Raw genomic sequence first — 15,031 nt, 5'->3', positions numbered from 1 at the left:
GTGCGATAATTCTCGCACTTGACAGCTCTTGCCGTCTTCGGAATTGTGTGGATGATGCTTTTCCGAAAGTCAGATGGTATATCGCCAGAGTCACATATTCTACACACCAACGTGAACAGTCGTTTTGTTGCCACTTCCCCCAATGATTTTAGAAATTCTGATGGAATGTTATCTATCCCATCTACCTTATTTGACCGTAAGTCCTCCAAAGCTCTTTTAAATTCCGATTCTAATACTGGATCCCCTACCTCTTCTAAATCGACTCCTGTTTCTTCTTCTATCACATCAGACAAATCTTCACCCTCATAGAGGCTTTCAATGTATTCTTTCCACCTATCTGCTCTCTCCTCTGCATTTAACAGTGGAATTCCCGTTGCACTCTTAATGTTACCACCGTTGCTTTTAATGTCACCAAAGATTGTTTTGACTTTCCTGTATTCTGAGTCTGTCCTTCCGACAATCATATCTTTTTCGCTGTCTTCACATTTTTCCTGCAGCCATTTCGTCTTAGCTTCCCTGCACTTCCTATTTATTTCATTCCTCAGCGACTTGTATTTCTGTATTCCCGATTTTCCGGGAACATGTTTGTACTTGCTCCTTTCATCAATCAACTGAAGTATTTCTTCTGTTACCCATGGTTTCTTCGCAGCTACCTTCTTTGTACCTATGTTTTCCTTCCCAACTTCTGTGATGGCCCCTTTTAGAGATGTCCATTCCTCTTAAACTGTACTGCCTACTGCGCTATTCCTTATTGCTGTATCTATAGCGTTAGAGAACTTCAAACGTATCTCGTCATTCCTTAGTATTTCCGTATCCCACTTCATTGCGTATTGATTCTTCCTGACTAATGTCTTGAACTTCAGCCTACTCTTCATCACTACTGTATTGTGATCTGAGTCTATATCTGCTCCTGGGTACGCCTTACAATCCAGTATCTTATTTCGGAATCTCTGTCTGACCATGACGTAATCTAATTGAAATCTTCCCGTATCTCCCGGCCTTTTCCAAGTATAGCTCCTCCTCTTGTGATTCTTGAACAGGGTATTCGCTATTACTAGCTGAATCTTGTAACAGAACTCAATTAACCTTTCTCCTCTTTCATTCCTTGTCCCAAGCCCATATTCTCCTGTAACCTTTTCTTCTACTCCCTCCCCTACAACTGCATTCCAGTCGCCCATGACTATTAGATTTTCGTCCCCCTTAACATACTGCATTACCCTTTCAATATCCTCATACAATTTCTCTATCTGTTCATCTTCAGCTTGCGACGTCGGCATGTATACCTGAACTATCGTTGTTGGTGTTGGTCTGCTGTCAATTCTGATTAGAACAACACGGTCACTGAACTTTTCACAGTAACACACCCTCTGCCCTACCTTCCTATTCATAACCAATCCTACACCTGTTATACCATTTTCTGCTGCTGTTGATATTACCCGATACTCATCTGACCAGAAATCCTTGTCTTCCTTCCACTTCACTTCACTGACCCCTACTATATCTAGATTGAGCCTTTGCATTTCCCTTTTCAGATTTTCTAGTTTCCCTACCACGTTCAAGCTTCTGACATTCCACGCCTCGACTCGCAGAACGTTATCCTTTCGTTGATTATTCAATCTTTTTCTCATGGTAACCTCCCCCTTGGCAGTCCCCTCCCGGAGATCCGAATGGGGGACTATTCCGGAATCTTTTGCCAATGGAGAGATCATCATGACACTTCTTCAATTACAGGCCACATGTCCTGTGGATACACGTTACGTCTCTTTAATGCAGTGGTTTCGATTGCCTTCTGCATCCTCATGTCGTTGATCATTGCTGATTCTTCCTCCTTTAGGGGCAATTTCCCACCCCTAGGACAAGAGAGTGCCCTGAACCTCCATCCGCTCCTCCGCCCTCTTTGACAAGGCCGTTGGCAGAATGAGGCTGACTTCTTATGCCGGAAGTCTTTGGCTGCCAATGCCGATTATTTATCAAAATTTAGGCAGTGGTGGATATCGAACCCAAGACCAAAGACGTTTTGGTTATTAATCAAAGACGCTACCCCTAGACCACGGGTCCCTTCCCTTTTTGTGTTATGTTCCGGGTTTCCTGTAGTGACCATTGCGCTCCGGTACAGATAACAGGTGCATCACAGCGTGCAAATTACGATGGCGACTCAAATGAAAACCTTAATATTTTTTTAAATATTATTTATTGTGCTGAAGTGGTACAAAGTTGTATCACTTTTCAACATAATCTCCCCCACGCTCAATGCAAGTCCTCCAGCGCTTACAAAGTGCATAAATTCCTTTAGAAAAAAATTCTTTTGGTAGTCTGCACAACCACTCATGCACCACGTGGCGTACCTCTTCATCAGAACGGAACTTCTTTCCCCCCATTGCGTCAATCAGTGTCACTCGGCGGTTTTCCTTCCCTATGGCTTCAACTGCTGCAATGTCCTGTGGAGTCACAACTCATTGTGCCTGACCTGGACGAGGAGCATCTTCCACTGAAGTCACACCATTTGCGAACTTCCTACTCCATTTGTAGAATTGCTGCTGTGACAAACATGCATTACTGTACCGAACCTTCATTCGTCGATGAATTTCAATAGGTTTCACATCTTCACTACGCAGAAACCGAATGACAGAACGCTGTTCTTCCCTGGTGCAAGTCGCAAGGGGGGCGGTAATCTTTATACTGATACTGCGACGGTATGTGTGCATCTGCACTATGCTGCCACCTACAGGCCAATCTGCACGCTGTTTGTAGCACGCTTACCAACTTGCAGGATAACGGCGTGAAATTTTCGATTTGTTATTACAAATTTAAGGTTGTCATTTCACTCACCCTCGTATATGAAGAGACATCTAGAAATGTAACTTCGTGGCAGATTAAAACTATGTGCCCGACCGAGACTCGAACTCGGGACCTTTGCCTTTCGCGGACAAGTGCTCTACCATCTGAGCTACCGAAGCACGACTGCCGCCCGGTACTCACAGCTTTACTTCTGCCAGTACCTCGCCAAGTTTGGAAGGTAGGAGACGAGGTACTGGCAGAAGTAAAGCTGTGAGTACCGGGCGTGAGTCGTGCTTCGGTAGCTCAGTTGGTAGAGCACTTGTCCGCGAAAGGCAAAGGTCCCGAGTTCGAGTCTCGGTCGGGCACACAGTTTTAATCTGCCAGGAAGTTTCATATCAGCGCACACTCCGCTGCAGAGTGAATATCTCATTCTGGAAACATCCCCCAGGCTGTGGCTAAGCCATGTCTCCGCAATATCCTTTCTTTCAGGAGTGCTAGTTCTGCAAGGTTCGCAGGAGAGCTTCTGTAAAGTTTGGAAGGTAGGAGACGAGGCACTGGCAGAAGTAAAGCTGCGAGTACCGGGCGTGAGTCGTGCTTCGGTAGCTCAATTGGTAGAGCACTTGACCACGAAAGGCAAAGGTCCCGAGTTCGAGTCTCGGTCGTGCACACAGTTTTAATCTGCCAGGAAGTTTCATATCAGCGCACACTCCACTGCAGAGTGAAAATCTCATTCTGTTCCGGTTGTTGTTTGCAGAGATTTAGTGACAATGTTGAAGAATACTGTCATTTATCTGACTCGCTTCGGAGTGTAGTGTAGCATTCAATGAAAGCTACTTGATCTGCGATAATAATGTGTAACCTACGTTTTGGAGCCCCTTGTATATACACTGACTTGACACGCACAGATGACAGTAGCATTGCGTATGCAAGGTTTAAAAGGGCAGTACTTTGGTGGAGCTGTCATTTGTTCTCAAGTGATTGTGTGAAAAGTTGTCCGACGTGATTATGGCCTCACGGCGGGAATTAATAGACTTTAAAACAGGAATGGAAGTTGGAGACAGACGCTTGGGTCACTCCATTACGGAAATCGTTAGGGAATACAATATTCCAAGATGCACAGTGCCATGAGTGCGCCGAGAATACCTAATTTCTGACATTATCTCTCAACAAGAACAACGCAGTGGCCAAACGTCCTTCACTTAATGACCGAGAGAAGCAGTGTTTGTGTAGAGTTGCCAGTGCTAAAAGACAAGCAACACTGCGTGAAATAACCACAGAAATCAATGTGGGGCGCACGACGAAAGTATCCGTTGAGACAGTGCGGTGAAATCAGGCAATAATCGGCTAAGGCTGTGTCCTACGTGAGCGACAGAGGCGAGCGACTTCTGGATACGCGACACTCCAGCGACAAGCAGTAACGTCGGGCGACAACCTTGGGTGTCCTGCGTGCGAGCGACCATGTCGCGCTACAAGATGGCTGCTTAGAGCCAGCCAGCTGTTTCGATAAAACGGCGTCCCTAAACTGCGGAATACTGCAGCTGGAGAGTAAGGCTACACAGTTAGGTATACTTAAGAAAATAAAGTGAAAAGGAATGCTGTGCATGAAATTTACAAATAGAGGAATCTCCATGGAGAATTTCGTAAGTATCGTCAACAACGAAGATCACCAGACAAGTTCTTCGAATACACGTGAATGAGCAGAGGAGCATTTGACTACTCATCAATAAATTAAATATGAATGTTTTTTTTTACATGATCAAGACCTTTTAACAGCCAATAAATGCGGACGAATGGCTATTACATGATTAACTACACTAAATTCCAACATAAGTACACAGATTGACACCAGTTAACAACAGCTAGCTGTAGGGGTAGCGTAGACAGTTCATAATCACATGTGAGGAAAAGGTTCTGGGTTCGATACCTGGACGTTTTTATATTTTTACTGATTCAGTTACGATATTGTATACTATGTTTTATGTATACTGTTTACACTGCATCGCTAAGAATATTTTTAAGGTCTTGCCAAAGAACTTATCTTCACACCTACACCAGTTTACCACACACTTTTAATTCCTAATAATTACAATGAACCATGAAATTTGAAAGATATTTGATGTTGCGAACGTATTTCATCAGCAGTCAGTGTTAAGGCCAAGCTTTTCAATTACACTAAATAGTTTGTAAAAGTAAAGCTTACAAAGTTTTTGAAAAGAAAGTCAAACGTTTTGTGTAATGATTTGTCTAAAAGTATGAAATAAAAAATATTAGAGAAACGTTTGGAGCACCTCGTCTTCTGTTCATGATTTCGAGCATCATTCAAAGGCACGTAGAACGTTTCTCTGACCTAGGCCTACTTATTTCTTTTACATAAATCATTTCATAAAATATTTGACTGATTACTTCCACTTTTGAATTTCAAGTTTTATTCAGAAAGCATGATCTTACTGACTCCTCGTTTGCCTTCCTAACGTACTTGATTCGAAGGAAGTCTTTTTGACATTTTAATACCGCCCCAATGTGTCTTTTTATGTGCAAAATAGACAGGTCTTGAACAGATGTCATTTTTGACACTTCATTTTTCGTGAAAGATTTCAATTTTTCCTCAGCTTATTAATTAAGTCTTCGTTCATTACCCTGATTATATTCAAGCAGTTAAATATTTTCATGCCAAACTAGACCTCATGCTGGTCACTTTGATACCCCGTTTACCTGTTTCACTCCCTTTGTTTGGCTATGAAAATTTGGACAAAACCTCATGGTGTAAGTTATAGAGAGTCTTGTTTTAGCTCTGCTCACGCGTTTACAAAAACGTATTGAGTGTTAATCATATGATAAAATAGTCCTTTCTGCGTGCTGCCATTTCCAGAATTTGTCGTTTCGATATCTTGGACCTTTTATGAGATACGACGATTTTTACAACCATTAGATTCCCAAAGCGTAGGAAACCAGGGATATAACAACCAATATCTCAAGAATGAAAAGAGGTATCATTGCGGTCTCAATTTTAAACACAATTGAGATTTATTGGTTACATTTCATATGTGATAATGTATGGCCTTAAATGAACTATACGGAAAGTCTACACAATGTGATTCTTACCTCTTCGAATTCTTAAAAATTACGTGCAGCCATGTACTCAATTTCGTGCAGAACAGTGACTACGACGAATAACGAAAATAGATTCTGACCTTTATCATTTAAGGATATCAAGCTATAGGTTGCGGAAGAATCAGATTTTTTCACCGAATAGTTTTCTTAAAATCGGATGATAAGTAATTCATAACTGCCGTCGCGTCCGCTCGACTGCTTTGCCAAGAAGACACGTGCCTATCGCTCTGTGTTGCGCGTGCTGCAGTGACAAGATTCAAACACGTTTGAATTCAAACGACGCCAGTTGCAGCGGGAGACAGGCAGCGACACAGATGTTGCTCACGTAGGCACTTCCCTAACTATACCTGCTGTTGTGTTTTGTCGCCTTAAGCTGTCGCTCGCTGTCACGTGCTTCTGTCGCTCACGTATGACGGCCTAAGGCAGCAGACTAGCAATGTGAGAGCCCTTGCTAGCATCACAACATCGCCGCCAGCGCCTCTCCTGGGCAGGTGACCATATTGGTTGAACCCTAGACGACTGGAAACCCCTGGCTCGGCCAGATGAGTCCTGATTTGGGGTAGTAAGAGCTGATCGTAGTGGTCGAGTGTGCCCGGACCCTACGACCCATAGACCCAATTTGTCAACAATTCACTGTGCAATGGTAGTGGCTCCACAACGTTATAGGCTGTGTTTATATAGAATGGGCTTGGGACCTCTGGTCCAACTGAACCGATCACTGACTGGAAACGGTTATGTTCGTCTACTTGGAGACTATTTGCAGCCATTCGTGTACTTCATGTTCGGAAACAACGATAGAGTTTTTATGGATGACAATACGTCAGTCGCTGGGAAACAGTTGTCTGCGATTGGCTTGAAGAGCATTCCACACAATTTGAGTGAGTGATTTGTCCACCAAGATCTTACGACATGAATCCCTTCGAACATTTTTGGAATATAATCGAGAGGTCAGTGTGTGTACAAGATCCTGCACCAGCAACACATTTCCGTAATTATGTACAGCTATAGAGGCAGCATAGCTCAGTATCTCTGAAGGGGACTTCGAACGACTTATTCAGTCCATACTGTGTCGAGTTGCACTACTACGCCGGGCTAAAAGAGGTCGGCCACGATATTAGGACGCAAATTGGAGGATACACTGAGATACGTCGCTCACAAAGTACAAACCGTTATGACGCTGCGTCTGGGAACGAACATCTCGGTGAAGCTGGTGTGCTGTTCGCTTGCTACTGTCGTATCTACGGAAAATGGATGAACGACTGTGAAACCACGAGCAGGCGAGAAGGGTTTGAACGTCCATACCTCATTGCAGAACACGAAGGTCGGAGGTTTGCCCATTACGCAGAATGGGCAGCGATCTGTCGCAGATCTGAAGACAGAGCATAATGGTGGTGCAGGCACACTTGTTTCTGAGCATACCGTTTACTGCAAGTTATTGAACCTCCAGCAGACGACCTTGTTGGGTTCCCAAGCTACTCCAAAAATATCCCCAACTTACCGTCCGATGGACGCAGGTCGGTGGAGGCAGTATTATGTTACAGCGGACATTGAACTGGGTTTTCGTCCGTCCTATGGCTCTGTTGAAGGTACCACTGCAGATGTGGATTGTGTGTTTATTGCTGTGGAAGACCTGTATTCCTTCATCTTTAATGTCTTCCCTGACGGCGGCGACATCTTCCACCACGCTAACTGTCCCGTGTTACAAGGCCAGAATCAAGCTACAGTGGTTTGAGGAGCATGATTGTGAACTCATTTTGATACCTTGGCCACAAAATTAGCACGAGCTCGGTGAAGAATATTTGGTATACTATCGGGCAAATTCATGCCATGCAGAATTGCTGATATATGCGTTCCAAAGAGTGATAATCATACTATTAAACAGGCGGTCATAGTGCTTTGGGCCATCCCATCAGCGCAACTGCAGATGTTGACTCCACTCTGTGTTCCGTGTGTTTCTTTGAAATGAAATGAAATGTGCGTGTAGCACTGTTGGACGGAGGTCTCATCCTGGGAATTTGGCCCGCCAGAGTTCATATACTTTTTTTTTTTTTTTGGTTTGACTCAACTTCCGCGGCTCGCACATCACTGATGATGAAATAATTATGAGGGCAACTCACGCGCACCCAGTCCCCAGTGGAGGAAATCCCCGACCTGGCCAGGAATCGACACAGGGCCCGTGATCGAGAGACAGCATCGCGAAGCGCAAGCCCGTGAGCTGCTGACCGTATTGTCGAGGACGGGTAGTGAGTAAATCGAATAGACTGACAAAGAAGAGATATTCACGTTATTTTATCATCAACAGTATCTTGTTTATGAAAAGGGTCACATGCCTCATCCCCTGAACCATTTCAGCTCTTCTTCGTTCTACACAAACATGTTTTGCCTCATGGATGGCATTTCGTAAATAGGTTTAACACATTCAACTCTGATACCTCTCCTCTTCGACAGCGTAGGTGACCTGATGTTTTGATTGTAAACTTAAAGAGACTCACATACATATGTCATTTTATACCCCACACATTAGAGATCGCCGGCCGCGGTGGTCTCGCGGTTCTAGGCACTCAGTCCGGATCCGCACGACTGCTACGGTCGCAAGTTCGAATCCTGCCTCGGGCATGGATGTGCGTGATGTCCTTAGGTTAGTTAGGTTTAAGTAGTTCTAAGTTCTAGGGGACTGATGACCACAGATGTTAAGTCCCCTAGTGCTCAGAGCCATTTTGAACCATTAGAGATCAAGAAATAGACTACTTTTTATGTATATACGTTCATGTTAGCACTGGTATATTAATGTTGCCAAGAACAAGAAAAAATTCCCCCTCCCCCACTCTCGAAAAACTTTTATATCATGTCACAAATAAAAACAAAAAAATTAACATCACAACTGCATATTTACTTCATATGCAATGACAAAAAATGATGACTTGTAATTCATATGTAATTTACACACATTGTTGTACATGAAGTCAGACTCTGCAGTCTTTGTATGACAATCTGGTTTATTTCGTTATCCGCTTCCCAGACTCTTTCTTTCCTTTGCCAAAGCGACCTTTAAACTAGCACGTGGCGTTTCCTTTGTTGTTCTGGAAGATGATGACCAAAATTTCTATCCAGGCTAGAGGCTGCTGTTGGTTCCAGTGATCGAATGTCTGCTCCCGCAGCTAACAAGTCTATACTAACTTCCTTTTTACAAGTTCCACTAGAGGTACCTTCTGCTTGGTGACATCCGTGCACAAAATAAAAGCATTCACAGTAGACGTTAGGGAAACGGGAAAGAAGGGTTTTTCACCACTTCATTGTGTTTCTCGCAACTGGGTAGTAGCTGTAAATCTGGTTGACACAGTTTATACCGGTCTTGTCCATGTTAGATTACGATGATGTTTGGCTCTAGTGTTCTTACACTTTTCCAAAAATAAAAAGAAGGGAAAAGGCAGAAACTTCAGCTTCCTTGCTTTAAAGCTCGTTGGAAGACATTTCTGTTCTTCATTTCTTCACGAGAGTTTACATGTCGGCTGCATCAAGAAGGCAAAATACGAACTGCCACAGCTATCAGAAGTCGAAAGTCTTGGAGCACATGGGAAAGCACATTGCAGCAAATGGAAAAGCTGCGCGCCGGCCGCTGTGGCCGAGAGGTTCTAGGCGCTTCAGTCCGGCACCGCGCTGCTGCTACGGTCGCAGGTTCGAATCCTGCGTCGGGCATGGATGTGTGTGATGTCCTTAGGTCAGTTAGGTTTAAGTAGTTCTAAGTGTAGGGGACTGATGATCTCAGATGTTAAGCCCCATAGTGCTCAGAGCCATTTGAACCATTTGAAAAGCTGCGCCCTTACGGGATACGGGCGCTGTCCACACGGACGACACACGCGCGCCCCTTTGGCATATGGGATTAGAGCCGAAAGTGTTGACAGTCACTCTTAAACAGTCTAAGGTCTCGGCTACTCCATTTTCTGCTATTTTCTGTCCCAACTACAAAGCCCATCAACAAATAAATGGAGTATTTCGTTTAATAAGTGGCAGCGCATAATCGTGGGAGTGTATCTGCTAGCTGGACTGCCCAGGACCTCGACACACGGGTTGAGCTGACTCTTGCTGCCGACAGGTACGGCCGACGCCCCCAGCAGCTGCTGTGCCTGTCAGCCCACGTGGTCAGCAGAGTGCTGGTCGTCCTCGCTCCACACGTGCTGCCGCTCTTCATCCTGGCAGCATCCCTCGTGTCAGCCGCAACTGGGCCCATGGTGGAATCGGTCTTGTCTGTTGGTGAGTGTTAGAAAAAACTGAGTAACTTTCGCAGCAATCTGAGCAGTACCGGGAAACCTTTATAAAAATTGGGGCATTGTACTCATTCCAGAAACTGGGAGAAGCTCTGTATGAACTTCAAATGCCTGAGCAAAAAAATGCAACACTCTCAAGGTCTACGTTCAGCGCAACTATGGTATAATTTGTGCATACTAATGGGGTATAGTATTAGTGAGTCATCTGTCACGGTATTCGACAATCAGATAGTGCTGAGTTTTGGCTCTGCAGGCAGTAACTGTGTTCAGTTTACAGCTGAGTAGTGTTCGCAACGTTCTTCATACGGCATAACCACACTCCACCAACGAGTACGTACTCCTTTTGAACGGCTTCAGCCAATTGAACAGTGTCTCATTTTGAGGATGTGGGAAGCTGGATGGACGAGTACATGGACTCCTGCACACGTTGGGTACAATGTGCCGGTGGTGTGTGGATGTTTTCGACAGTGGTCTGGGCAACATTCCCCCACCTGTAGACCGGGTTTTGTACATCTGCACAGGACAGTCACATGACAAAATAGACGCATTATGCGAGCTGTGGTGCAAAAATGTTCAAATGTGTGTGAATTCCTAAGGGACCAAACACTACTTCAAATTAACTTATGGTAAGAACAACACACACACTCATGCCCAAGGGAGGACTCGAACCTCCGGCAGGAGGGAGCTGCAGTGCACAACCGAACATCATCGAGGGTTGAAATCCAGACACATGTTGCAATGGTGTCTCCTGAGGGCTCAGTGGCAACCGTCTGCTTGCAGCTGGATTAAGGTCACAGTTGCCTTTAGCCATGCTACCACTGACACCATGACACTCCAAGCATGGCTACTCTTGTGTCCCGGGAGAGATGACTGGAGAGATGATTGGCACTCTGTCCGCCCCGGGTAGCTGAAGGGTCAGTGTGACGGATTGTCAATCCTCTGGGCCCGGGTTCGATTCCCGGCTGGGCCGGGAATTTTCTCCGCCCAGGGGCTGGGTGTTGTGCTGTCCTCATCATCATCCTATCATTCTCATCGATTGCAGGTCGGCGAAGTGGCGTCAGATTGAAAGACCGGCACCCCGGGAATGGTCTGCCCGACGGGGGCCCTAGACATACCATTAAATATATTAAATAAAATAAATTGGGACTCTGTTGTCTTTAACGATGAGAATAGGTACTGACTGTGTGGGTGATGGAGTATGGCGTAGACCTGGTTAGCTGCCTATTTCTGAGTGCATTCTCCACAACACACATGTCCTGTTCCAGACTTCGTGGTGTGGCAGACACTAGTAAATCTCGCGGTCACACTTGTTGTTTCTGCAGGGTAAAGTAACCATTGTCCGCTACACTAGACAGGCTACCATTCATGTGCTACTGCCATTTCCTCGACAGAAGGGTGACACGGTTTTCCAGCAGGACAATGCACGGCCAGCAAGGTTACATGATCTGTCGCCAGCTGAGCATGTAAGGACCATACTGGAACTTATTCGTTCTCCAGGGACAGCTAGAACTATTGCCAAACTGCAACAAAAGCCGCAAAATGCTAGATGCAGTCTGTCGCTGGACGCTATTCAACACCTTAATGAGCGTTTGCATGCGAGAATACACGGTTGCATTGCCACCAGAGGGTGTAAACTGTGTACTGACGCAACTGTATGTACACCCTTTATTGTGTTATGTGTGTTTCATTTGGTCTGAATTTGTTACCATATTGGCACACAGTCCAACAATGGTGAACTACCTGTCACCTCACTTGTGAATAAAATGACCTTGTCCTTGATAGTGTTGCATTTTTTTCCGCCGAAGATATTCGAAAATGCTATATGAAAGAACCTCTTACAAAGTTCTCAAGTCTGAATCCCAAAATTTTTTTTGACGATATACTTCATCTTTTTCTACACACACATATATACTCATCAGATAATGTTCTGTCACATCTACTCAAACAGCAACAAATGGTGTTGAATTGTTTTAAAGGTTTCCATAATACGTTTAAGTAGCATCTCCATATTAGGTACGTTATTTACAAGCTGATACATTACTTCAGTTCTCTTACAATTGCTTGACCTTTCCATGCCTCATAAAACAAGTCCATAAAATTACACAAACTCTTATTTGACCAATTAGCTTCCCACCACATTTTATTAACATTGGCTTTCTCATCTGGTTCTCATTTTATTACTTCTGGCACTATTAATTTTGTAATGTACTGACACTAAACTGATTTTTAACTTATTGATTCTTTGACACCTCACTCTCTACAGCAACAGTAACTACTTATCCATATTTTAAGTCAAGTATGAATTTGCTACATGGTTCCTGACTGTATCATTTGGATGACCACTACCTATTTTAACTACTTCACACTAACTTCTTAACCTAAGGATAGAGAAAGATGGTAGAGGAGTGAAAGCTGAAATAAGAAATAAAGTCTCACCCAGCTGGGAGTGTACCAGTCGCCACTTGGTATACCAGCAAAAGAGTTGCTGGCTCCCCACACCCTGTTTAGTTCACTGGTTCTCATATTTCTTCAATTCGTACGTCATGATCCCTTTGTCTGTCTTCTCCCCTCTCATAACTCCTGTCATCATCATCTCTCCCATTATTGTGGTAAAACTATCGAGCATTGCCACGGTTCCTATATCTATTACCCCCACCTCTACCTCTGTGATTTGGCGGGCCATTAAAATGACTTTGATGGTAATTGTTTCCATCTTGGTTCTGATCACCCATCTGGTTGTTTTCCTGTGCACGAATAGTTTCTAATTGTTCCAATACTTCCATTAAAGTATCTTTATCTTTAATCAGCTTTCCGGATAAGTTTTCTTGCATCCTGCGACTTAACATCCTTTTAATTGCTGATATCATTATGTCGTCATTCAATGGTTGCTCTATGTTTCATTCAATACCCATAGATGCTCAGCAAATTCTCTCAAGGTACCTCTGCATATATTAAGGGACTTGCGATGCAGTAAATCTTCAGGTGTTGCACACTGGTGACTTTCGGACCAGTACTTCTTTAAAAACTCTTCCTCAAATTGACTGTAACTGGTAACTTCTTCTTTCTTTCTGACGCCCCAGGTGAAAGCTTCACCCTCCATTCTGTCTATTGCGAATGTGGGTCTGGATGTACCAATTATCAGCGTTCACTAATGTAACGACCTTGCCCTCCCCTACTGTTAAGGTGGCACTATTTATCTTCCTATCAATCTCTTCCAATTTAGTTTCTAGCTGTTGGACGCCCTCCTGCAGCTGTTTGATCTCATTTGTGATTATATGTTCCACAGCATCCTCCAATTTCACTTGCCCATTTCCCAATTTACCAATATTAACTTAGCACTGCTGTTTTATTTGTACCACATCTTTAATCTGTTGGTGTTGGTGTGTTTCAAATTTTTGTATTCTCCCTTCCAGTTCAGTTTTGATGCCCTTGACGTCTCCCTCAGCTTTTCCACTTATCTCTGCCTTCATATCGCTCATCTCTTCTTGGAGTCGATCTACCTTCACCTGCAGCTTGTCATCTCTCTCCTTAAGAGTTATTCGCATCTGTTCCTGGAATTCCTGCAGTCCTATCCTTAAGTTTTCTTGGGACATCTCTGCATACTTTTCTTGATTTCTTTGTTTTATTTCTTGATTTCTTGATGTAATCATTTCCTTTAGACATCTCTTCCATGTGCTTGTTGATTACTTGGAGCATCTTGAATATTATTGACTGTGATTCTCCATTCTCTAGACTCAGTTCCTTTTTAATTGGTTTTACTGGTGTCTCGGGGTAACCAGTTCAATGATCCAATGGACTGTCCATTGACATTTCACTATTACCAATTCCCAACTCATCCTTGTCCTCCTGCCCTATCTCCATTTTTCTAACTACTTTCTCCCCAACCTTTTCTTTCAGTTCAGGATCCATTCTAAACTATTCACTATGCACAGACAAGAAAATAAAATAACCTCCTAGTAACCCAAACACTCACTAATTAGCTAATAACTAAATAATCCTTGACTGTCTTAGATTAAGCCAGGCTGGCAAAATAGACCTCTGCATTGAACACCATAAATTACAAAAAACCTACCCGGATCAAACATCAATGACTGCATTTATACACAAAATCGTGAAGTAACTACACACAACTTAAACATGTAGTTTACAATAAATAATGCAAATGAGACACTATTCTTTGCTGTACAGTATGAAAACACACACATATTAGCATACCACGCTTCAGAGCAAATTCGCAAAGAAATGTTAAAAAAAAATTATTTTTATATTTTCTGCAACTGACTAATTTAGTTTTAAGTTCTTTCCGCGCTCTGAGGATAGTGCAGTATTAATTAATCTCGCGCCAGCAAATCGTCCTCACTCACCCCTCGCCGCTCGTCGAAGTCGCTATGTTTCGACGTTTGAAGTCGCGCTGCTAGTCATGTTGGCGCTGGCTCCTCCGGCGAGGCGGCTGTCAGGCGTAGCGTTGCTGTAGCTGGTGTGGTGCCGTGTGCAAAGCGAAACTCGCGTCGAATCGCGCTGACGCAGTCTCGTAGTTCCGCGCTTGGCGACGGGATGGGGCTGCTTTCACGTATTTCGTTGATCGGCGAGTAGGTGGCGCAGGCGTCGTATACTTCGTGGGTTCGCCACTAGATATCGAACTCCGCGCCGTGGTTGTTTCTACTTCAGCCACTTGGCTCTGCTGTAGTCACCGGTCAATGTGGTACATCCTTGCTGTCGTGGCATGTGGACCTTCTTCAGTGCTTCATATGCTTTGGCTACCCGCTCACAGAATGTGGGTGACGTCATCCAACGATTACGCCACAGTCAACACTCAGAAATGAGGTAACAGTTTAAAGGTCCACATCAAATTAAGCGATTTACACCATTTAAAAGAT

General features: G+C 44.0%; 1 protein-coding gene across 1 annotated transcript in view; it reads left to right on the top strand.

Moving 5' to 3' along the window:
* Positions 1-15,031, top strand: part of LOC124789252 (solute carrier family 22 member 7-like) — a 136,723-nt gene that overhangs the window by 48,253 nt on the left and 73,439 nt on the right. The window contains exon 4 of the mRNA XM_047256547.1: positions 9,983-10,140. Within this exon, the coding sequence (XP_047112503.1) occupies positions 9,983-10,140 (158 nt within the window). The remainder of the gene's footprint in view (positions 1-9,982; positions 10,141-15,031) is intronic.

The sequence above is a fragment of the Schistocerca piceifrons genome, chromosome 3 (genome assembly GCF_021461385.2).
Source record: "Schistocerca piceifrons isolate TAMUIC-IGC-003096 chromosome 3, iqSchPice1.1, whole genome shotgun sequence".
Classification (NCBI taxonomy): domain Eukaryota; kingdom Metazoa; phylum Arthropoda; class Insecta; order Orthoptera; family Acrididae; genus Schistocerca; species Schistocerca piceifrons.
This window is presented reverse-complemented; position numbering and strand designations above follow the sequence as displayed.